The following is a 24349-nucleotide window of genomic DNA, read 5'->3' as shown; positions in this document are numbered from 1 at the left end:
CAGCTGATTGTCACTTCTACCTTATATAAATGTGCCTTGATTTTACGGATTTTCGTCGGTCACCAAAAAAGATATGCAGAATTCCACTACTAGAGTCATTTTAAACATAAAAATCCAAAAAGAAAAATCTCACTGATTACATTTTGTTATTACTTTATTATTTCTTATTCAAAACTTCTCTATTGAGCCTATGCAATATGTCTGTGCAAACAGTTGCATACTTAAATCTAAAACTTACAACTATTTCTTATACAAAATTTCTCTATTGAGCCTATGCAATATGTTTTGGCAAACAATTGCATATTACAAACTTAATCCTAACAAATTACAATAATTTCTTATATAAAATGTCTCTACTGAGCATACGCAATAAGTTTCCGAAAGGAAAATGCATTCTTAAAACTAAACCCTTAAAAACTATCTCTTATACAAAATTTCTCTATTGAGCCTATGCAAGAAGTTGAAGAGTTCTAATATTTGTTCGTTTCTGATATGAAAGTAGGGATAAAGTTTCCTACGTTTAAACAAGTTTCTTGCAAGGAAAATTTAGTTGTACCTCTCCTCAACAAAATGCTACACTGCAGAAACTCAGTTTGCTTAATTCTTAAATTAAAGTGGTTTTATTCAATATTTTTTTATAAAATAAGCATACCATACAAAGTATATAACTTAAAATAGCTGGAACTGCAATGTTTTTTTTTCGTCTCGTGAGTGTTGGTTTTAGACCCGGTCTAGCGCCTCGACCATAACAATGCTATTACCACGTATAACAACCATACCAATATTGTTGCGGGTACTGTCTTTGCACTCTTCCACCGTCTCATCGAGCACCACATTCATAAAAGGATCAAATCCACGCAAAATACCAGCTACGGAACGGCCGCCATTTAACTTAAGTAACATGCGTTTGTCCATGTACCTGAAATTAGGAAATTTTACAGAATTAGTAAATGTTTTAGGTTCCAAATGTACATATTTGCTTGAGATGCTTCATGTATTATCAAATTAATTTTTTACCAAAGATAGTTTTAAAAGTGCATTACAATATCAGTAGCAAATTAATTACTTACTTTTTAAGTTCTGGAGGATGAGCCTTTGACATCTTTTGTTTCTGCAAAAAAATAAACTAAACGCAAACTCTAGAAAGAAGCAAATGAAGCCGTAAAAAATTATTCTTTTGGCGTGTGTTACAGTGTTGCACTTTTGAGATGGCAGCGTTGCCAACTTTTTCCAATTATACACTAACCCTGCGTTTACACATGACAGGACAGTTGAGTTCATGTGTTGATTGTCAAAAACCCAAAACTTGCCTGAGTGACTAACCCTGCGTTTACAAATGACAGGACAGTTGACTTCATGTATTGATTGTCATAATCCCACAACTTGCCTGTGTGACGTAGGCGTCCCGACAACTGCAAAAACAACTGTAAAATTTTGAATGAAAATCATCGACATCTTTTTGTTTTCCGTTCACGTATTTTGTTTTTGTTCATGTTCTTTTGTTTTCAACACACATCAATTATTATCTCACTTATTTTTACAAAAATGCCAAAAATTTGTCTTTCTTACTGTCTGTGAAAAAATGATGGACAGCTGGGAGACAAACGACAAATGTATGTATGTGTTAGTAAATCAGAGTTGTATTTGAAGACAAACTGTCTAGTGTAAACGCCTACTAATAGTACGTTTATATATAACCGGATTTAACAAACCCACTGGGTTCCAAATGTCAATTCCATTGCTTATAGCTCATTTAGACTAGCCATAAATCCTCGACTGGATTTAATAAATCCAGTACAAATCTCATTGCATTTGGATATACATTTTGGAGGTTTTAAATGGCAGTCAGCTGATTTGTGTTCATAGTACAATTACCAATGTAGATGCATCAGCCCATCTGATCTAATTTGAAACGTCGAAAGAATTTTTTGTAAATTGAAATCGTTTAAAAGAACAAATTACAAATTTATTGTTTAATACTGAAAATGTTAGCACATTATGCTACTAATGCTAACAAAAGAGCAAATAAAGAATTATTTAATCGCAGTTTGCCCATCTAAAATAAATAAACTAATTATTTTATCGTTTAGACATCATAAATATTAGTCTTGGTTGATTAAAATCAACTTTGTACATCAAAACGAATTTAATTTTTTCCGCCTTGTTTACAATTTTTTTACATTTTAAATTATTTTTAGTGTAGCAATTTACCGATGCATCTACCTTGTTTCTTGGGCCAGTTGCAACTTTTTGTTTTTTCTAGCAACATGTTGCAAAAACAGAGTTGCGTACGAGGATTTAAGCCAGATTTAAAACAAAGCCACTCAATACGAGGATTTATTTTTGTATGGGAAATCTGGTAGATTTTGGCTGGATTTAGCAAATAAAACCTGATAATGTGCTAAATCTGGCTAATGGTGTCATATCTAAATGACATATAAATTCTTAAGTGGTGTTTACACTAGCCATAAATGTCATATGACACGAAATACAAACATTCCATATATACCCACTAGACAATGTGGTGACGAAATTTCATTGCATTTTTGCTGGTGTGGACGCAAACAGTAAATGACATAAGGAAAATACCCAATATTGAACAAATTAGCGACTTTATAAAGGGCTGTTTACACTATCTATCAATGTCATATGAGCTGTCATTTCTTTCACCCATTCGACATTCTCTATGTTTGTCAAAATTGATGTCATCCATACAACTTTCAATTTGTGCGTTCATACCTACAAGTGTTATTTTCGTATGACATAACCTATAAATATAAAAACAGCTGTTTTTGTCATTGTTTACATTTATTGTTGAGTTACAAATTTGCCCAAATTTTTAATTTTGGTTGAAGGAAAATGAATATCTAGCATGTTTGTTGTGGTAGAATAGGTTTTTGGGGTTATAGAGACATTCATGTTTTGCCACAAAGCAATAATTTCCAACACTGCTCCTTTCGACCAATCGATCTGAAAATAACAGTATAAACACCCTTTATTTACTTTTCTAAATACTTAAAGATTTTGTTTTTCAATTTTTTTGAGAATGCCAGAAAACAGCTGATAAATTTATGTTTACATACGAGAATGCCGTATCAAATAGAGCGATCCCTAAATGAAAAATTTACATATGAGTTGCCAAATCATTTTGATAGATGAAAATTTTCATAGTGGTCACACTATGTGTACAACATTCGCAGGTAGAAAATTTGACATCTCATACGACATTGATAGATGGTGTAAACAACCCTTAAGGATGGAAAATTTCATGTCATATGACATTGATAGATAGTGTAAAGTACCTCTTAGAAATTTACCCAACAACTTTCAACAATTTTTGCCGGATATGTATATTTTTCCTGAAATATATTGGATTTCATTTGACGTTTAAACAATGGAATTGACAGTTGAAATCGAGTGGATTACGTAAATGTAAACCTATCATATGTTTTTATTTCCTTATTTTCATGGTATAAGTCATGGTAGAACAAGAAAAGGTAGCAGCAATACCCAGCTGACTGAACTGGGTTGTAGTGTTAGTGTCAAATTCCATTCGACATTTTAAGTATTTATTTCTATGTTCGATGTATATTAGGGATATATATTTTTGAAGAACAAATTTATTCATCAGAAAAAAAAACTATTTCCCATAAAGACGGCTTCATACCATAACCTCCTCCAGGTCCGAACGACATGCCGCACACTAAAACATCGCTTATAGAGGCGGTACAATATTTGTTAATATGTGTGGTATTTTGTTAAACTTGAAAAGAATAAAGCCCTAATAAACATGTGCTTTTTTGTTTTCAAAAGCAAATGATTGAAACATCTTCTCTTTTTTCAATGAATTACCAGCGACTCGAAACATTTTTGCAAGTATTCTACTTTCTGCGAGAAATTATGCATTTAGTGGAATGATATGGAAACATTCAAATTGAAAATCTAACGAGTTTTCATTCATGTTTTCCAAAATATTCAATCAAATGTGAAAAATATTAGTTTTTTAAATTCCAATAATTTATAGACATTTCCTTGTTTTGTTTACATTTACGTTGACACTAAGGTTTACAAACAAAAACAAATTCCTTTGTGGTTGTTGTTCGAGTTGTATTTGTTGTAGTATTAACTTTACCTTGTATTTGTTCTACCATGGGTATAAGTAAAGAGGTAGATTTAAATGAAAAAAATCTATAGAACCCTTGTTTTTCTTGAATTCCTAAAACTTCAAAATAAAAGCAACAAGTGGGTTTGTTTACAAAGCATTTTTTGAGCATTTTATTAAAAACGCGAAAAATGAATGAAGTGTTAAGTTTTCTCCACATAATCGAGTTGTGAATATAATAAAATGATTGTTTCAATGCAAATCTCACCAATTTCTTCCATACAAATGGTCTAAAAACGATTTTAAAAATCATTGAATTCGATTGTTTTTAAAATTTGTTGCATTCTGCCTTTCAGCGGCGTCTTGGTGGGGTTCCATGCTAACTCAGATAGGAGCATCCTTTTCAGGGGGAGGTTTTTAACCCTGCCACCAATACCCTTAGGGAATGAACACGTAATGTAAGTGGATCTTATAAACACAAATAAACAACAATACAAAACACATAAACACCATACAACGATGACAAAGGAGCTTGGTCTTCAGTGCCCCCTCACTATGCCCACCCTTCCATAACCCTTCTTGTCCAATCGTAGCAATTCGCCATTTTTTTTTTTATAAAAGGGCCCCGAACACCACACACACTTACCACACTACAGCATACCGCTGATACCCTCTCTTACAAAGACACTAGCACATATTCATTATAAATTCACATATAGGAAAAACAATTTATTATAAAAGTCATGTTTTCTTAAAATCTTTAAACATTTAACATGATCTATAAGTTTTATGGATTATTAACACCTAAATTATTCTATGAGCCAATGACTCAGACTACCATCAAAGTACGAAGAATTATTCTTTAGTTTGCCAAATCTGGCTATCTAGTGGAATCTATCAACCCTCTAATTGAGCTCGATTAGCGGCGATTCAGTGGACTTCTTCACTCTATCCACAATAAAACCAATTCTAAAAATCTTCTTACTATCTTCGTGACATTTGGGGCAACCCTACGCCCACTGCTTAAATTGTTGGCGTTAAATATCCTTACAATGGAAATAAACTTAAAAGCTAGTTACTAACTACGAACATACAAATTATTATTTAAACAACACAAACACATATAATTGATTATGTCAGTTATTCATATTTCATTTTTGTTCCATTTCTTAGAGTGGTGCTTTTCTTTTAGTTCAATTTAAATATTTCTTGGTTATTTCTTTGTTAGTGTGCTTGTAATATCTCGCACATTTGGCTGACGCCCATAAACAGCTGCTTAGATTATTATCTGTTACCTTGCATCACTTGATCTTAATTAGCTTATTTTTATCTTTTTATTTCCAGGAATTTAGACCAGAACAGCACACGGCAACTTGGACATCACAAGGCGAGAAAAATTAGAAATTTTTTTAAAGGCTGACACTTCACGATAAATCTTGTTGTTTCCCCAATAAAATAACGACCTCCTCCCGTCTGCTGTTGAGGAGGCCGATGGTTGATGATCCTTTGTAATGCTTGGCAATCTTTAATAAAAAAAAATACAAAGCATTCATCAAACCCTTAATGACATCACAGGAATGTTTTAATAACTTACTCAATGGTTTTATTTGCCATAGCATGTAATAAAACACAAAGAAACACAACGAATTGGTCGTTGTCAAATAAAAATTCAAATCAGCACCTTCTTTGTTTTTTCTTTTTAATTTTTTTTGGCTTTTGGTTTTTTTTTTTTTTTAAGGTTACTTTAGCCACACGTTAAAGTTTATCAAAACTAACGCACCACTCACAAAATGACGGACATTCTGTTGGGCTTAGTGGCTTTTATAAACTTTGGAGGACGCTCATTTTCCCTCTTTTCTTTAATTTTTCCAAATTTTCCGAGGTTTATTTGTTTATGTTTTCATGTTGTACTACTAAACTCTACATGTCATGCATAGTCGTATTTTTGCCATACGGCCACCATCAAGATTGTCTGTGAGAAATCAACTCTGAACTTGGCACCACTTTTGTGCCATACATCAAGTCAGTTCTTCATTTCCGTTTATCTTAAAAATCGGTGGCTGCTGGCGTGCAAGGATAGAAGACGTTGTTAAGGTCTTAACTTAATTTTTCTTTTAAAAAAAATTATTTTTATAGACCACGCAACAAATTAGCTCTGTTCCAGAACTAAAAACTTTTTACAATTTTTACCACTTTTACGCATTTTGCGTTCCCGTACACAAAATTTATATGAAAATCGTTTACGACTTTTACCACTTTTACGACTTTTACAACTTTATAAAGTACGGGAACAGACCAATTGTTTGGCATATTATTCAAACACCACACACACACATACACAGTTTGTTTTGAAGTTTTAGGCATACTCGAATGAAAAAATTTAAATTGACATAAAGCTTTGGCTAACCTTTCTTATTAAACCATGCTTATTTTATAACAAATTCTTATGCTAGGTTTACATTTACGAAATCCACTCCATTTCAACTGTCAATTCCATTACTTACCCTGCGTTTACAAATGCCAGTATTGGCAAGACAATAGCAAAAATACAAACCTTTTTCACAAATACATTTATAAAATTTTTAAATATGTATAGAGAAAAGTATGAATGTATTGGTGAAAATGGTTTGTAACTTTGCTATTGTCTTGCCAATACTGTCTGTGTGTAAACGCCTAGTAAAATGTCAAATGAAATCCAATGGATTTCAGATGAGATTTCATTTGACGTGTACACAAAGAAATTACCAATTGAAATTCACTCGATTTCAACTGTCAATTCCATAGCTCAAACGTCAAATGAAATCTCATCTGGACTTCATTTGACGTTTAACCTATGGATTTGACAGTTGAAATCGAGTGGATTTCGTAAATGTAAACAAAGCATTACTATTAGAAATTTACCCAACAACTTTCAAAAATTTTTGCTGGATATGTATATTTTTCCTGTCGGTTGGCAGACAATTGTCCGTCAACATAAAGGGACACATTCACAGAGATCTGTAAATCGGCAAAAGCATAGTTGTAATTTAATTGAGGCCAATTACGGGAAAAAGTCAACAACTCGCAAAACAAGAACGAACAAATTTCTGAGTTTTTTTTTTCGCGAAATAGCCACTTTTAATTACTACTATCGTCGTCGGGTGTGTGAAAATGTTTTCAAAGAAAAAGAAGAAACCCCTAATTTCAATGCCCAGTAACTTCGAGCATCGCGTACACACGGGATTCGATAAAAGCCAACAAAAATATGTGGGGCTGCCAATGCAATGGGCGAGTATTGTGGGGAATAATCAAATATTGAAATCAACAAATAGGCCATTGCCACTGGTGGATCCCTCGGAAATAACACCAACTGAAATATTAGATTTGAAAACCATTGTAAGACCGCATCACAACAACAATAAGGCAGATACAACTTCATTAAATAGTAGCATAGCTACACAATCTGCTGGCGGTGTTGGAGGGGGAGGAATAATTGGTCAACATGTCCATCATGCAATGGGAGCAGCAGATAATGGTTCGACGACAATTGGTGGTGGTATTATATTGCCGAAGACTTCACATGTTGCAAGATCGAATTCATTGCGTAGTTCCAGTCCGCCAAGGGTAAGGAGGGATTTGAGAGGAAATGCAAATGTGCCACCCGCTGTTCCCGAAGAAAGAGAATCCTTGTCGAGTAGCAGTGGTGCAATAAATACTGTAGCTGGAGCAGCGGGTGTGAATATAACGGGATATAAAACAGGTATGACGGTTGGAGCAACTGTGCCGTCCGCGGGAATGTATGGTGGCCAGCAACAGACTCTCAATGGTGGCGGACAATTGGCTGTACGTACAGATATGATCACCCAGCCTGGAGCTGGCTCTGTGCAATACCGAACCGGAGCCACCGCCGGAGCACCACATATGCATGTTCAACAGATATCACCTGTTGGTTCTATAGCCAGTAATACACGTTCCACCCACTCGCACATGTCAACGCATTCCCATGGACATCACATGAATAACAATGCAAACAACTTACCCATGTATCCCACACCTCAAGGACAATTGCATCATGGTGCACCACCAAATTTGCCACCTCATCAGCAGCAGCATCATCTGGCTCATCACCAATCAGCAGCAGCAGCAGTAGCTGGTAAACAAATGTCAAATAATCTATTGTCTTCGGATCAAAATCAAAATCCCCATCAAATGCATTTGCATGGCAAAACTGCATCGCGTGCTTCCAGTTCTAGTGGTGGAACGGTTGGAGTGGGTGCTACCAGTGCAACGGGTGGCAGTACAGCAACGGCTGCGGCACCCAAGCAGGAACCACGTTTAACACATGAACAGGTAGGTGGAGGAAATGTTATTTCAAAAAAGAATATTCAAAATATGTTTTGGGAACCCTTTTTAGGAAAAGATTTTAATGACAGAAGACCTTCTAAAGGTCTTTTGTACACATAAGATATTTTATAGGCTTCTAAGGACAGAAGACATGTCATAGGCCTCAAAAGACAGAACACCGATTAAAGGCATTCTACGCACAGAGGACTTTTAGAGGTCTTATACGGACAGAAGTCCTTTAAAAATGTTCTATGTACATATGGTCTTTTAAAGGCAGACCGAAGATATTTTATAGGTCTTCAATGGACAGAAAACATTTTATAGGTTTCTAAGGACAGAAGACATTTTAAATGACTTCTGCAGACAGAGGAACTCTTAGAAGTCCCTTTAAAGACATTTTGCAGGACTCCTATGGAAGGCCTTTTGGATGTCTTCTGTAGATAGAAGACCTTTTAAAGTCCTTCTATTGACAGAAGTCCTACGGACGGAGAACTTTATAGAGAGAAAGGCTTTTAAAAGTCTTCAATATACACAATACTTGATTAAAATGCGTATGTGGACGAAGACCTCTTGAAGGTCTTCTATTATGGACAAGTTGTTTCATGGATCGATTGTATCATTAAATGGTTTTTCATTCATAAGGGTTCTAAAAAAACAACAGTCTCATTTTCGCATTGTATGTCTCCTAATTATTGTTTGATTTTATTTCTATTCTAGTTTCGTTCGGCCCTTCAAATGGTTGTCTCAGCCGGCGATCCACGTGAAAACTTAGACAATTTTATGAAAATTGGTGAAGGTTCAACTGGTACCGTTTGCATTGCCACAGACAAGTCCACAGGTAAGTCATACATTTGGCAAATTTATTTTTTATTATTTCAAACTTTCGCCTTCTTTTTCGTTCAAAACAACAACAATAACAACATTATTATCATTGTCATCATCAACCAGGTCGCCAGGTAGCTGTTAAGAAAATGGATTTACGCAAACAACAACGTCGTGAGTTATTGTTTAATGAGGTTGTAATTATGCGTGACTATCATCATCCCAATATTGTTGAGACATACTCAAGTTTTCTGGTCAACGATGAACTCTGGGTGGTAATGGAATATTTAGAAGGCGGTGCTCTAACCGATATTGTCACACATTCTCGCATGGATGAGGAACAAATCGCGACAGTGTGTAAACAATGCTTAAAGGCATTAGCCTATTTACATTCACAGGTGCGTGACAAGAATTTTTTTTTTTTTTTTTTGAAAGTTGATCTTTGTTTTGCTTTTTCTTTCTGTTTGTTGTGCGTTAAAACTGCATATGCAAATATGTAACTATGTGTGTGTTTGTAAGCGATTGCATAGTTTTTGTTTATGTTTTATTTTCTATTGCTTCTTGTTTTATTGTCTTGTGGTGTCTTGTTTTTTTTTATGTTATTTTAATTGTCGCCTCTTTATAAGGGACCATCTTGACCATAAATGGGTGTGTTAAATGTTTGCAACAACAAAACCCCAATAAAGAGTTGTTGACAAAGTATTATGTAAATGTTTTATTGTAAGTTACTGTAATCATAAAAAGTATGCATACACTTCATACACTCCAACTCAAAGGGTTATTTATGATTGATGTAATACTTTTTTGACAACTCAAGAAAACGTGTTGATTTGAATGTTTAAATGGTTATTTGGAATTCCTAAAAACATTTACTCGGTGTCGTAATTTGCAACAAATACAAACACATATGGCATTGAAAGAATTTTGGAACAAGTCTCGCTTAGGGGCACCTCTTGGATCGGGTTCACATTTTTACCATAGGAAGTCCGTGGGACCCTGATCACAGCAATATATAGTTTTCCCGAGGGAAGTCCAAACATTCTGAGATATGGGTTTTGACATTTTGGAAATATCTTACTTTAACACCATCATTACCTTGTTCATGGACACCTCTCGTATCGGGCAGATATTTTTACCATAGTTATTCCTTGGGACCTTGATCACAACGATATATATCTTTCCTGGGAGAAATCCATACTTCCATAGATATGGGTCTTGACATGTTACTATTCTTAGATGGGCAATATGGGTATCGTTTTACAGCTCATGGAGGGTGCTTCCTAAGTTTAGTTTAATTAGCCGCCTTTTGGACGGGAATTTAGGGCTTTATCCTGTGGACAGGATAAGTTTTTTTTTTTTTTTTTTTTTGAAGTAGACGGCCTTTGCCCGGGATTTTAACATTTTATCCTATGGGCAGGTGCAAAAGTCGGTTATGCGAACAAAAATACTCTCCATAGATTTTAAAACGATACCCACATTGCCCGAGTGAGAATACTAAAATGTCAAGACATATATCTCGGGAAGTATAGAAGTATAGTATATATAGAAAACTATATATGGATGTGATCACGATCCCAAGGACTACCTAAGACAAAAATTTCAGCCCGATCCAAGAGGTGTCCCTAAACGAGACTGTACTAAATTTATAGAGGAAAAAAAAATAGAATATAAATATCGAAAATTGTAGATTCTTGCAGGTTATGGAACAGAACAATTATGTTGAAAGTTTTTTTTTAATTTTCCTTTTTATTTTTCAGGGTGTAATACATCGTGACATTAAATCCGATTCCATTCTCCTGGCAGCTGATGGTCGTGTAAAACTATCCGATTTTGGTTTTTGTGCCCAAGTCTCACAGGAGTTGCCAAAACGTAAATCTCTAGTTGGTACACCATATTGGATGTCGCCAGAAGTTATATCACGTTTACCCTATGGACCAGAAGTGGATATTTGGTCTCTTGGCATAATGGTTATTGAAATGGTTGATGGAGAGCCGCCATTTTTCAATGAGCCCCCCTTACAAGCAATGCGTCGCATACGTGATATGCAACCACCAAATCTTAAAAATGCCCACAAGGTTTCACCACGTCTGCAGTCGTTTTTGGATCGTATGCTGGTACGGGATCCAGCACAAAGAGCAACGGCTGCTGAACTGTTGGCCCATCCGTTCTTAAGGCAAGCGGGGCCTCCATCTCTCTTGGTACCGTTAATGCGTAATTCAAGGCAACATTAAATTAGGTGGAAAATCTTAATTTCTTGGTTTGCACTACAGTTACTTAATTTCTGCCATTTTGTTCATGGCATAAAAAAATTAAACATTCCCTCCCCCATTCTTCTTCTTCTAGTTCTTAACCCGAAAAGTATTGTTTTTATTACCCAAAATGTATTTATATCGGCAGTACTACAACTACTTATTTTTATTTTTATTATTACTAATCAGTGTTATAACATTTTTGTTTATTTTAAAACAACATTTTTAATTTATGATTTTATTTGGCATTTATATGTTTTAGGTTTTAGTTTTTTATTAATCATTAATATGTGTATTTTTTATTTTATATATATTTTAAGTGCCGTTGAAAAGAAAGGGAAAGTATGAAATTAGAAAAAGAACACACACAGTCAAATCATAAAACCCCCATTTCCCCATATTTATATACAAATGTTTTCACATACACATAATTTTCAGTAAATGAGAACAATAAGCTATTTTATAAGAATTAAAGTTATTAAAGAAAATGGAAAAAAGTGCCTTTATATTAGTGACACTTTTATAACCTCCCAAGGCTCATATCAACAACGAAATATTCGTAAACGCTAAACTTTGCTCACATTTTGTCCCCCCATCAAAACAAAAAAAAAAAAGAAAAACATTCCTCGAATAAACGAATTTCTAATTTTTACAATAATTTAAAACAAAAATATTATTATATTTCTAAAAAACGCTATACATACTTATACATATATACAAAAATACATAAATGTCCTAAAAAATAGTTACATTTTTATGCTACATTCCTAATGACGAAAACGAAATGCCTTTTTGAAAACACTTTTGGCTTTAAAATGTGTTATTCCAATAAATGCATACCACCATGGTTGGTGGTCCTTTGTAATAAGATATAGAAAATAGAAACAAAAATATTCTACTTTATGTATTTTTTATGTACATCATGTTTATTTCTTTGCATAAGAATTTAAATATTGTCTATATACATATTAAAATAAAAACAAATAAATTTTAAGAATATTACCCTGTATACAAATGTTTATTAAAAGTCAGCTGTGCCGTCAGCTTCGAACCCAAAGGAAAGAAGTAAACACAGTTCTTCGCACGTCTATAGGAGTTTTTAGTTTTTGGGTCAATTTCCAACGAAGTATGGAATTGCCCCGAAAAAAAGTTAAAATGATCACAAACGAGTCCATAAACTACCCTAAAGAGTCGTCCGATGCAGTCAATATAAGGACATAATCCGTGTCTGTAAGAAAAAATACGATTTACAAAGTTTTGACAAATCCGTTTCTTTCTTTGAGGGTTATCTTACGTGCTACCCAGAAGTAGTATTGACCTGAAAAAATACGCCGCCGTAACAGAACTCACAAGAAGAACTTGTTGCAAAGAAAATCAAAACGATCCGGGACGTGCCAAATTTTGTGTGGGAGGTACATGAAGAAGTTTGCAACGGCGGAAAGACAAAACTCACGGGGAAATTTAATTAATGATAACCCCCATTGTATTTCAATCATTATTTGCTCTGTTCCAGAACCTGCAAGAAGCTACTACTTTTTACTACGATAACATTTTTTCCTTTATGATATCGAAAAAAATTGTAAAAATTAGTACATTCTTGCAGTTCTGGAACAGACCAATTATCTAAACAAAAGTTTTTATTTGCCAGAAAATTGTCGAAAAGTACTCCCCTTTATTTTAAAATGAAAAGCCCATAAGAAAGGTATATTTATTATAAGGTATATGCATGAATTACAACAACTAACAAATTTACAAAAACAACATTGTTGTTATTGAAAATTAATTGTCAATGAAAATATTGAATAATAGGGTCGTTCCAAAATTTTTTTTCAGGAAAAACATAAATGCATTTTGAAAATCCTCTAGAATAGAACAAATTTGAAGCAAAATGTAAATATAAAGAATTCATAACTCTCGTAGGTCATTTTTATTATACGTTTAGGATGAAAAGCTGTATTTTATGGTAGCAGATTTCGATGTTTCAAATTTCATGAATAGACCCTATTATGCCAAGTTTACACTTTTGCTCCAAAATCCACTGGATTTCACGAAATCCTGAAATACACCCCGGTGTTTACACTAATATTTTTGTTGATTTCAAACATATTGCAATAATCAAGGTAGAAGCATATGTACAGCTGATGAAACATGAATTTTCAAAGAATTGAATGTTGTAAATTGAATATACGACAATATAGAACTTTACAACTTTATTTCGAAAATTATTGTAAAATTACCTACATATATACCGTATTAATTGTGTATAGTACTAACAAATGAAAAAATGTTTTATCGTTGAGACATCATAATAATCAATTTAAATAGATAAAAGTTGTGTTCAAAACCTGCAAAATTGTACTACTTGCAGTAGTTTTCCCGTTTAGTGCTAAAAATGCGTTCCCGTACACCGAAATCTAGCAAGACTTGCACTTCTCTTTAAAAAACTAGCGACGAATAACACCATCTTCTCCTGTTTTCTGCCATACAATTTTGGCCTAGTATCTAAATACGATAGCTTATATGTTGATTTTGACATTTCTGCTGGAGTTTTTGCAATTTCCGTTATTTTTCTGTTCTCGTATTTTTTAAGAAATTTGTATGGTGAAACAATTTTTGACAATTCGCTCTTTTTTCTAACATTGTCATTAAAAAAGTACGGGAACACAATGAAAATAGCATTGTAACGAAGTAATTTAATATTTTTTTTTCACATTGTTAACAAATTTTGATACTAAATTTTTTTGTTGCAGCAATTGACCATCTACCTTGTTTATTGTGATACGTGAAAAGTGTTGCAACTTTTGGTACTTTTTTAGGCAAAAACAGGGTTGTATATCATGTGTACTGTGATTTCGATGTTGATTTCGCTGAAATCACGAAATGAGATGATTTCATTTTTGTATGCGAAATCAAGATAAATTTTTCGTGATTCCGCGCGAAATCACGAAACGCCTTCGAAATCACGAAACGACGCCGAATGTAAACCAAACATTACATTTTGAAAACTAAATTTACAAAAAAAAGTAAGAATACAGCTGATTGTCACTTCTACCTTATATGAATATGCCTTGCCCATAAGTAGGACATCAACTATTCTAATTTTTAAACGTTTCTTATATTTTTAGGAAAAAATGGAAAAAATTACCCTTTAAACGAAATAATACGCATTCTAAAGGCCGCGGCACATACGGCGCATTGAGCGACGCGTTACAACAACCACATGAAAACTTCAAGAACAAACATGGCATCACTTACACTTTTTTCATGTGGTTGTTGTTATTAAAGCGCGACGCACAACGGACCGTATGTTTCGTGACACGTTGGGACACGCGTTGTCCCAAAACAGTTAAATTATATTTAACTTTAAAGCCTCGGCACATAGGGTCCGTTTAGTGACACGTTGGGACACCCGTTGTCCCAAAAAAGTTAAATTATGTTTAACTTTAATGCGTCAGCCACATTGTTGTTTTTCAAAAAACTTGGCATCACTTACACTTTTTTCATGTGGTTGTTGTACCGCGACGCACAACGCACCGTTGTGCCGAGCGCTTAATGCGTCAGCCACATTGTTGTTTTTCAAAAAACTTGGCATCACTTACACATTTTTCATGTGGTTGTTGTAGCGCGACGCTCAACGCACCGTATGTGCCTAGCGCTTAAGTTAAATTTCTAATATATGGTCTGTTCCAGAACTGCAAGATTCTACTAATTTTCACTATTTTTTCCGATAACATAAAGGAAAAAATGTTATCGTAGTAAAAAATAGTAGCTTCTTGCAGGTTCTGGAACAGAGCAGAAGTTATTTATGTTACTATTGGATATAAAATGATTATCGGGTATGTGATGAAAACCGAATCGACTCGATTTGCAAAATCGAAATGGTATATAATAGGAGTGCCGTTGATGATATATATATAGTTTTGCTTCGAAAACGTTTGACAAAAAAAAAAAACGTAGGGAAAGACCAATCATTCTGAACTGAAATTTGTTGATTGTTACAGAATTTCGCTGAAAACACATCCATATGATGGAAAAATTACTTGCAGACATTTTTAGATAGCCATACATGTAAAATAGCTTCGTGCACATGGTGGAATAAATGTCAAACGTCAAATTTGCTCACAATAATACATTACTGTGAATTGCTTGTTTACATTTTGTATGCGATTTTATTCACAATAACGCTTTTTGACAACTGGTATGATGATGAGCCGTTTTTGGCGTTACACCTTATGGGTACTTTACACGATATGTTTTTTACATACGAGTTGTCACTTTGTATATACATTTTGTATGGGCGAAGTGTCAACTCATATGTAAAACACATACCGTGTAAAGTACCCATTATTATTCCAACGTGGTCGTGCAGGACAAATATGAACATCTTCCTAATATGGTGGCTGGCTTCCAAAACGTCAGTAGATTTGCATTCGTGCATGAAACTAGGTGTTCTTAGATCGAGTTCCATACTAGGGTAATTTTATGAAATTGCCAGTAGTGGGGAACTCGATATAAGAACCCCTAGTTTCATGCACGAATACAAAGCAACTGACGTTTCGGAAGTCAGCTGGTTTTTGACATTTTTATGAAAATTGTTTTTAAAATTTTTCTGCATATTGAACATTTTTGGGATTGCCTGCCACAAATAACAAAATGAACACAATTCAAAAAATCTTCAATGTTCGTAATCAGACGAATGCTTTTAAATTTTTTATAAAAACCAAATTTAAAACAAATTCGTTTTGTTACAAAACATTCGTTTCAAAAACATTTTTTTACAAAAACAGGTATACGAATAAATTCTTAATATCCTAGACAGACGGCAGAGTTAATTTGCATTAACCTTCTTAATTCAAATTAATTCGTGCATTATCCACATTCTTAATGCACAAAATCGAAGCATGGTAGAACAAATACAAGGTAAAGTTAATACTACAACAAATACAACTCGAACAACAACCACAAAGGAATTTGTTTTTGTTTGTAACGATACTGCCAGTTGTATTTGTAAACAAAACAAGGAAATGTCTATAAATTATTGGAATTTAAAAAACTAATAATTTTTCACATTTGGTTGAATATTTTGGAAAACATGAATGAAAATTCGCTACATTTTCAATTTTTATGGTTCCACATCATTACACTAAATGCATAAATTCTCGCAGAAAGTAGAATTCTTGCAGAAAAGTTTGGGGTCGCTGGAAATTCATAGAAAAAGGAGAAGCTGTTTCAATGTTTTGTTTTAGAAATCAAAGAAGCACATGTTTATTAGGGCTTTATTTTTTTAAATTTTAACAAAATACCTCACATATTAACAAACTTTGTATGGCCTCTACAAGCGGTGATTTACTGCGCGGCTTATCGTTCGAACTTGGAGGAGGTTACATATCATTGATATTGTTACGAATGTAACTGATAAGTTTAAGTTAGTTTAGTTTAATTTCCGTTAATTTAAAAATTTGAATTGTAACGTAAAGTTTTATTACGCAGTTACTTTATTTAAGCAACAACAACTACCATGTAGAACTCTCTTCATTATTCTGGGTGTTACTTTACCTTTTATTAATGTGCGTTTGTTTTGTTTTGCAACAATCATGTAATTATTGTTAGTTTGTTACTTCCTTATTTCTTAAATTTGTTGTTGTAATTACGTCACTCGTATTTCACCCATGTATGTATGTGAATGTGGTTGTTCGCTTATTGCGAATGTGCGTCTGTGTGTTGCACAGATTCGAGATGTTGCCAGATTTCTAGATAATTCTAGACCAAGGAGATTTTGGGTATAAGTATGAGATTCCGGCCAAACAGTGAGCAGTTGTGAATTTTATACCGAAGTGTAAACATCGACTAGTAAAGAAGTAAAGTAAAGCTGTGTACTTAGCTATAACAGTCAGTTCCGAATAAGTGTAATAAAGTAAATAAAGCATTGTAGAAACGTAATCTAAAACGAACCCTGTTTTATTTGGTACAAATCGTATCGGGGAATAAAACAACGTCTACACGGAGATTAGTTAAATCTAATTCCGTAACAATTGGTGTCAGGAAGTGAGATTACGATCATCCTACAATGAAGTTTAAGGATCTACGAGTGGAAGACTTGAAGAAGGAGCTAAGTAAGTTGGAGTTGTGTTCTACTGGCAACAAGGCCGAACTACAAAAACGCTTGTTGGAAGAGTTCGAGCGCCGTGGAATGAACATCGATGAATATGAGTTCGATGGTAAGGAGGAAGTCGAGTTACCGACAAAGGGCGAATCCACTGTTGAGGAAGTTTCATCGGTAGCTGCCAGGGGTGACGATTTGAAATCAATGCTGGCTATGATTATGCAGGAAATGAATAAGAAAAGTGAAGAAAATTCCAAAATGATGGAGAAATTAGATGCTAAAATGGAAGAAAATTCCAGTAAAATGATGGAGAAATTAGATGCTAAAATGGAAGAAAATTCCAGTAAAATGATGGAGAAATTAGATGCTAAAATGGAAGAAAATTCCAGAAAGAGTGAAGAATATTCCAGAAAATTAGATAAAAAGTTAGAAGAGAACTCTAGAAAAATCGCTAAGGGCATGGAAGAGAAATTAGAGGCAAATTCTAGAACTATTAACGAGAAACTCGAGAACATCACGATGGTGATTGAAAAGAGAGTAGAAAACGTGGAGGTACAAATTAAAGAGTTGGATAAAAAGATTTTGTCTGTTGACGAGAAATTTCTGGCTCAAGATGAGAAGATTCTGGGCATAGAAAAGAAAATGTCGGAACTGGAAATCAAAGGTGGCCCAGTGAGAGCTATTCATAACACGTTAAAAATCAAGCCTCCTGTGTTCGACGGCTCAACCTCTTTCAATGTGTTCAAATTACAGTTCGAGACAGTGGCTGCTAGAGATTCTTGGAACGACAACGAAAAGGCGGTATCACTCCTTATGGCATTGAAGGGTGATGCTGCTGACGTATTACAGAGTATTCCCGCCGCTTCTAGAAACAGTTATGGAGATATAATGGCTGCTCTTGAACGCAAGTACGGTGGCGAGCATAAGCAAAACATCTACCTAATGGAATTAAGGGGAAGAGTACAGAAGCCAAATGAGACTTTACAGGACTTCGCAACGGAAGTAGAACGTTTGGTGCTAATGACGTATCCAGGAGAAAACCATCCATTGTTGGACCGTATGAAAATCGAAACATTTGTGAATGGTATACGTGACGCCGAGATCAAACGTGCAGCGTATGCGTCACCAAAATCGTCATTTGCTGAAACCGTGTCGTACGCCCTTACACAAGAGACGGCAAGAATAATCACCAATCCCCAGACTCACAAGGTCCGCAAACTGGATACCGAGTTCGATGAACCCAAATATCGTGTTAACGAGATCGAGGCAGCAATGAAGCGGCTATTAAAAGGAAGGTATACGGCAGCACCAACTCAGGCCAAGGGCAGGTGTCACAATTGCGACAAACTGGGTCATTTTGCGCGTGAATGTAGAGCGAAGCGCAAGCGATCGAGGTCATCGTCACCATCCCCGTCAAAAGAAAGTAAAAGAGTGGCTCAACGTTCTGCAAATGAGTCACCGTTAAATTAAATCGAGCCAGTCCAGCGGGGCGTGAACTGGCTCCCATCGACGACGGCCCCACAATCTCCATAGCGATAGTACAACAGAGAAACCACAACCTTACAACAACTGGTTATATCAATGGCGACAAGCGAATTCTGACCTTGGATACAGGCGCATCAAAGTCCATCATCAGATCAGATCTGGCCAAGGGAAAGATAACGCCACTAAATGGAGTCAGACTGCGCACAGCAACAGGGGAGCCTGCGGCAGTACATGGAAAGATAACCGTGAGACTTACTATTGCCAATAAATCGGTCGATTACGAGTTTATAGTTGCTGATATCGTAGACGAAGTTATAATAGGCGCAGATTTTATGATTGCCTTTGGTCTTAATCTGGATATGAAAGAACGTGTGATGACATGGTCCAATGTGGAAATTCCATTAAATATGGGTTACGAGGAAAACACACCTATTAGACGTCTGACTACGGAGCATCCAGAGATTATACCGCCTTGTGCCGAAACATTGATATGGGTACCAATGGATGGAGATTGTGGAGTCGGAAAATTGTGGGTGGTGGGACCAGCAGAAAACAAAAATAGTAACATCTTAATAGCGAATGCCCTGGTGAAAAGCAACGATGATGGATTGATTCCAGTTAGAGTTTTGAATCTGTCAGACAAACAAGAACAAATTTGTCAATTTTCCGATGTTGGGCAATGTACACCGGCTGAAGCTGTAATCAATTTGGAAAATAACACCGAAAAATCGGCAGCCATGGAGAAGAAGCACCTCGATTGTTACATCAAAGAGTGGACACACAACTTATCACCTTCCGAGAAGAACAAGGCCAAGCAGCTGTTATGGAAACATGCCTCTACCTTTGCGTCTACAAAAGGGCATCAAGGAAGAACATCGGTGGTGAAACATGAAATAAACACGGCAGACGCAAGACCAATAAAACAAGCCCCAAGAAGTGTTCCACTGGCGAAAAGGGACGAAGTCCAGAAGTTGATAAGCGAAATGGAGGAGAGTGGTGTGATCGAACCATCGTCGAGTCCCTGGTGTTCCCCAGTAGTACTGGTCAAGAAGAAAGATGGAAGTACCAGATTTTGTGTGGATTACAGAAAACTAAATGATGTCACCAAGAAAGATAGCTACCCGCTCCCAAGAATTGATGACACACTAGACACCTTAGCCGGGACGTCATGGTTCTCTACCCTCGATCTGCAGAGTGGTTACTGGCAGGTAGAGATAGCCGAAAAAGATAAGGAAAAGACAGCGTTTGGCGTTAACGGCGGTCTCTGGCAATTTAATGTCATGCCATTCGGGCTCTGCAACGCCCCGGCCACCTTTGAAAGGCTGATGGAGCGGGTGCTGAAAGGGTTGCAGTGGAAGTCGTGCCTTATATACTTGGATGACATCATAGTCATGGGACAGACCTTCGACGAACACCTCACGAATTTAAGGAATGTACTCCAGCAGCTATCGTCTTCGGGTCTAAAACTTAACCCGAAGAAGTGTAACCTCTTCCAGCGAGAGGTGAAGTTCCTGGGGCACCATGTGACGACGGAGGGCATATCGACGGATAGCGAGAAGATTAAAGCCGTCAGAGACTGGCCGCAGCCTCGAAACCTCCATGAGCTGCGAAGTTTTCTGGGTCTCTGTACCTATTACCGTCGGTTTGTCCCCAATTTTGCCAGCATTGCCGCAAGCTTACACCGATTGACTCAAAAAGGGCAGAAATTTCTGTGGAGCAACGATCAGGAAGAGGCATTCCAAAAACTCAAAGACATGCTCTGCACAGCCCCTCTTTTGGCGTATCCTGTACCCGGCGGTAAGTTTGTGTTGGACACTGACGCCAGTGCATACGGGATCGGTGGTGTCCTTTCCCAGGAAATAGACGGCCAAGAGAAAGTCATCGGGTACTACAGCCGAACATTGTCAAAGCCTGAGAGGAATTACTGTGTGACGAGGAGAGAGCTGCTGGCAGTTGTGGAGAGTATCAAACACTATCACAAATACCTGTATGGACAGCCCTTCCTGCTAAGAACCGATCATTCCGCTCTGCGATGGCTGCTCCAGTTTAAGAACCCGGAAGGTCAATTGGCCCGCTGGATCGAGAGGCTTCAGAGTTATGACCTAAGTATCGAGCACAGAAAAGGTGGAAAACACGGTAATGCTGATGCCCTGTCTCGTCGGCCATGCAGAATTGAATGTAGACATTGCTCGAAGGCTGAAGCCAAAGCAAGTATCGTCGATGTCCGGCTACTGCAGGTTGAATCCGGCGAGGATTGGTCGGCGGAACAAAGAAAAGATCGCACCCTAGGCAAAATAATTTCTGCTATGGAAACGGGCGAACGCCCTAGTCGCAAAGAAATAGCGCCCGAAAACCCACTTTTGAAATCTTATTGGGCCCAGTGGAACAGTCTACTTCTAATAGATGGGTGCCTACATCGTAAGTGGGAGAGCGACGATGGAAAAACTCACCGCAACTTGATTGTCGTACCAGGCTCCAAAATAAAAGATGTCTTGTCAGAGTTTCACGATGGGCCAAGTGGGGGACACCTTGGTGTGACAAAGACTGCTGAAAAGATAAAGCAGAGGTTCTACTGGGTCGGCTGTCAGAAATCCATCGCAGACTGGATTGCCAATTGTGAGAGGTGTATAAGAGCTAAAGGTCCAACCCGGAAGAGTCGAGGCCACATGCAACAGTATAATTCAGGAGCTCCATTTGAAAGAATCGCAATGGATGTGGCTGGACCGTTTCCAATAAGCGACTCTGGGAACCGGTATGTCTTAGTGGTCATGGATTACTTCAGCAAATGGCCAGAGGTTTATGCCATTCCCAACCAGGAAGCCAAGACAATAGTGGATGTGTTCAGCAAGAATTGGATTTGTCGCTATGGTGTCCCATCCGAGGTTCATTCCGATCAAGGAAGAAATTTTGAGTCAGCGATCTTCAAAGAAATGTGTGACACCTACGGAATCAAGAAAACGAGGACGACGCCCCTGCATCCACAATCAGATGGCATGGTGGAAAGATTTAATCGCACCCTGGAAGAGCATCTACGAAAGGTGGTAGATAGCGGCCAAAGAGACTGGGATGAGCATATTCCAAAATTCCTACTAGCCTATAGGTCGGCCATTCATGACTCCACATCTCGAACCCCAGCCAAAATTTTGTTCGGGAATGAATTGAAGCTGCCTGGTGACCTGATCTTCGGTGCGACACCAAACCCCGAAATTGATAACGATGAAAACAGTCAAAACTCTTTCAGTGAAGTCCACGATGCAGTACGCCATCGGATAAAAATGGTCAGCAATCGCATGAAGGCGAGGTACGATCGAGCGGCAAATACTGATGGGTTCCAAGAAGGGCAACTGGTACTATTGTTCAACCCACAACGGAAAAAAGGACTATGCCCCAAATTACAAACGCACTGGGAAGGCCCCTACAAGGTAGTCACAAAAATAAATGACGTCGTGTATCGCATACAGAAGAGCGACAGCCCTAGATCAAAGATGAAGGTGGTACATCTAGAACGGTTGGCCCGCTATGGAACGAGAACTGTGCCAGGTCATGAGGAACAGGCTTAAGCGGGAGGCAGTGTGTTACCAATGCCCATACCACAGAGAGGGAACTGTGCCTATTCGGGACGAACAGGCTTAAGCGGGAGGCAATGTTACGAATGTAACTGATAAGTTTAAGTTAGTTTAGTTTAATTTCCGTTAATTTAAAAATTTGAATTGTAACGTAAAGTTTTATTACGCAGTTACTTTATTTAAGCAACAACAACTACCATGTAGAACTCTCTTCATTATTCTGGATGTTACTTTACCTTTTATTAATGTGCGTTTGTTTTGTTTTGCAACAATCATGTAATTATTGTTAGTTTGTTACTTCCTTATTTCTTAAATTTGTTGTTGTAATTACGTCACTCGTATTTCACCCATGTATGTATGTGAATGTGGTTGTTCGCTTATTGCGAATGTGCGTCTGTGTGTTGCACAGATTCGAGATGTTGCCAGATTTCTAGATAATTCTAGACCAAGGAGATTTTGGGTATAAGTATGAGATTCCGGCCAAACAGTGAGCAGTTGTGAATTTTATACCGAAGTGTAAACATCGACTAGTAAAGAAGTAAAGTAAAGCTGTGTACTTAGCTATAACAGTCAGTTCCGAATAAGTGTAATAAAGTAAATAAAGCATTGTAGAAACGTAATCTAAAACGAACCCTGTTTTATTTGGTACAAATCGTATCGGGGAATAAAACAACGTCTACACGGAGATTAGTTAAATCTAATTCCGTAACAATATGAAGAAGTCTTTCTGGGAAATGGATTTTTTCCGAATGATATATTTTTTTCTCAAAAAATATATGTCCCTAATGTACATCGAAATAGAAATGAATGTATAAAATGTCATATGAAATTTGACACTAACACTACAACCCAGTTCAGTCAGCTGGGTATTGCTGCTACCTTTTCTTGTTCTACCATGAAATCGAAGGAAGTTTAAACTGAATTTAGGTTTTTCAATATGGCAATGCAGTAAAAGAGAGCCCATATTCATGTAGGAGAGAGAGCATATTCATGCTCTGAGACACAATTTGCATTGAAAATCAATTGTCTTTTGTCAAATTTCCATGTTTAAGAAAATAAAAAAGGAAAACAAATCAGAAAATTTCGCGATTCTTTCAAATAAGTAGTGGTCTTTCTCGAATAGAATAGCATTTCATTACCCACCCACCATATCGAAAATAATATCTTCTTCAAATGTTCCTTTACCCTGCGTTTACAAATGACAGGACAGTTGACTTCATGTATTGATTGTCAAAATCCCACAACTTGCCTGTGTGACGTAGGCGTCCTGACAACTGCAAAAACAGTTGTACAATTTTGAATGAAAATCATCGACATCTTTTTTGATTTCCGTTCACATATTTTGTTTTTGTTCATGTTCTTTTGTTTTCAAACACATTTCAATTATTATCTCAATTATTTTTACAAAAATGCCAAAAATTTGTCTTCCTTACTGTCTGTGAAAAAATGATGGACAGCTGGGAGCCAAACGACAAATGTATGTATGTGTTGATAAATCAGAGTTGTATTTGAAGACAAACTGTCTGGTGTAAACGCCTAGTTAGAGCTTGCGACATTTTTTAATATTAAAAGGACTCAAAAATATCGCGGATAAATTTAATATACTTTTGCATTATCGTGGTGAAATTGTCAATGGTAGAAAGTATATTTATTTCGCATATTTTGGCGAACTTTTGTAAAACTTAATGAAATGGTCTGA

At 36.4% G+C, this 24349-nt stretch overlaps 2 protein-coding genes and 2 long non-coding RNA genes across 4 annotated transcripts; 1 reads left to right on the top strand and 3 right to left on the bottom strand.

The window, feature by feature from the left end:
* Positions 1-592: 592 nt before the first annotated feature.
* On the bottom strand, positions 593-1225 carry SNRPG (small nuclear ribonucleoprotein G). Its single transcript, XM_073971811.1, has 2 exons — positions 1071-1225; positions 593-919 (listed from the first exon to the last, which is right to left on the bottom strand). The coding sequence occupies exons 1-2, from the start codon at positions 1100-1102 to the stop codon at positions 721-723; spliced, it is 231 nt and encodes a 76-aa protein (XP_073827912.1). The 5' UTR covers positions 1103-1225; the 3' UTR covers positions 593-720.
* A 3574-nt stretch (positions 1226-4799) lies between these two features.
* On the bottom strand, positions 4800-6011 carry LOC141396385 (uncharacterized). Its single transcript, XR_012411150.1, has 2 exons — positions 5697-6011; positions 4800-5625 (listed from the first exon to the last, which is right to left on the bottom strand). It is a non-coding gene; the product is annotated as an uncharacterized lncRNA (long non-coding RNA).
* A 1054-nt stretch (positions 6012-7065) lies between these two features.
* mbt (serine/threonine-protein kinase PAK mbt) lies at positions 7066-12505 on the top strand. The gene is made up of 4 exons (XM_073978517.1): positions 7066-8431; positions 9143-9263; positions 9374-9645; positions 11005-12505. The coding sequence occupies exons 1-4, from the start codon at positions 7253-7255 to the stop codon at positions 11476-11478; spliced, it is 2046 nt and encodes a 681-aa protein (XP_073834618.1). The 5' UTR covers positions 7066-7252; the 3' UTR covers positions 11479-12505.
* LOC141399543 (uncharacterized) lies at positions 12390-13531 on the bottom strand. Its single transcript, XR_012411865.1, has 2 exons — positions 12791-13531; positions 12390-12724 (listed from the first exon to the last, which is right to left on the bottom strand). It is a non-coding gene; the product is annotated as an uncharacterized lncRNA (long non-coding RNA).
* Positions 13532-24349: the final 10818 nt, after the last annotated feature.

Source organism: Musca autumnalis, unplaced genomic scaffold (genome assembly GCF_047663935.1).
Source record: "Musca autumnalis isolate F117 unplaced genomic scaffold, ASM4766393v1 scaffold_3, whole genome shotgun sequence".
NCBI classification, from domain to species: Eukaryota; Metazoa; Arthropoda; class Insecta; order Diptera; family Muscidae; genus Musca; species Musca autumnalis.
The sequence above is the reverse complement of the archived record's forward strand: the minus strand, read 5'-3'. Positions and strand labels throughout refer to the sequence as shown.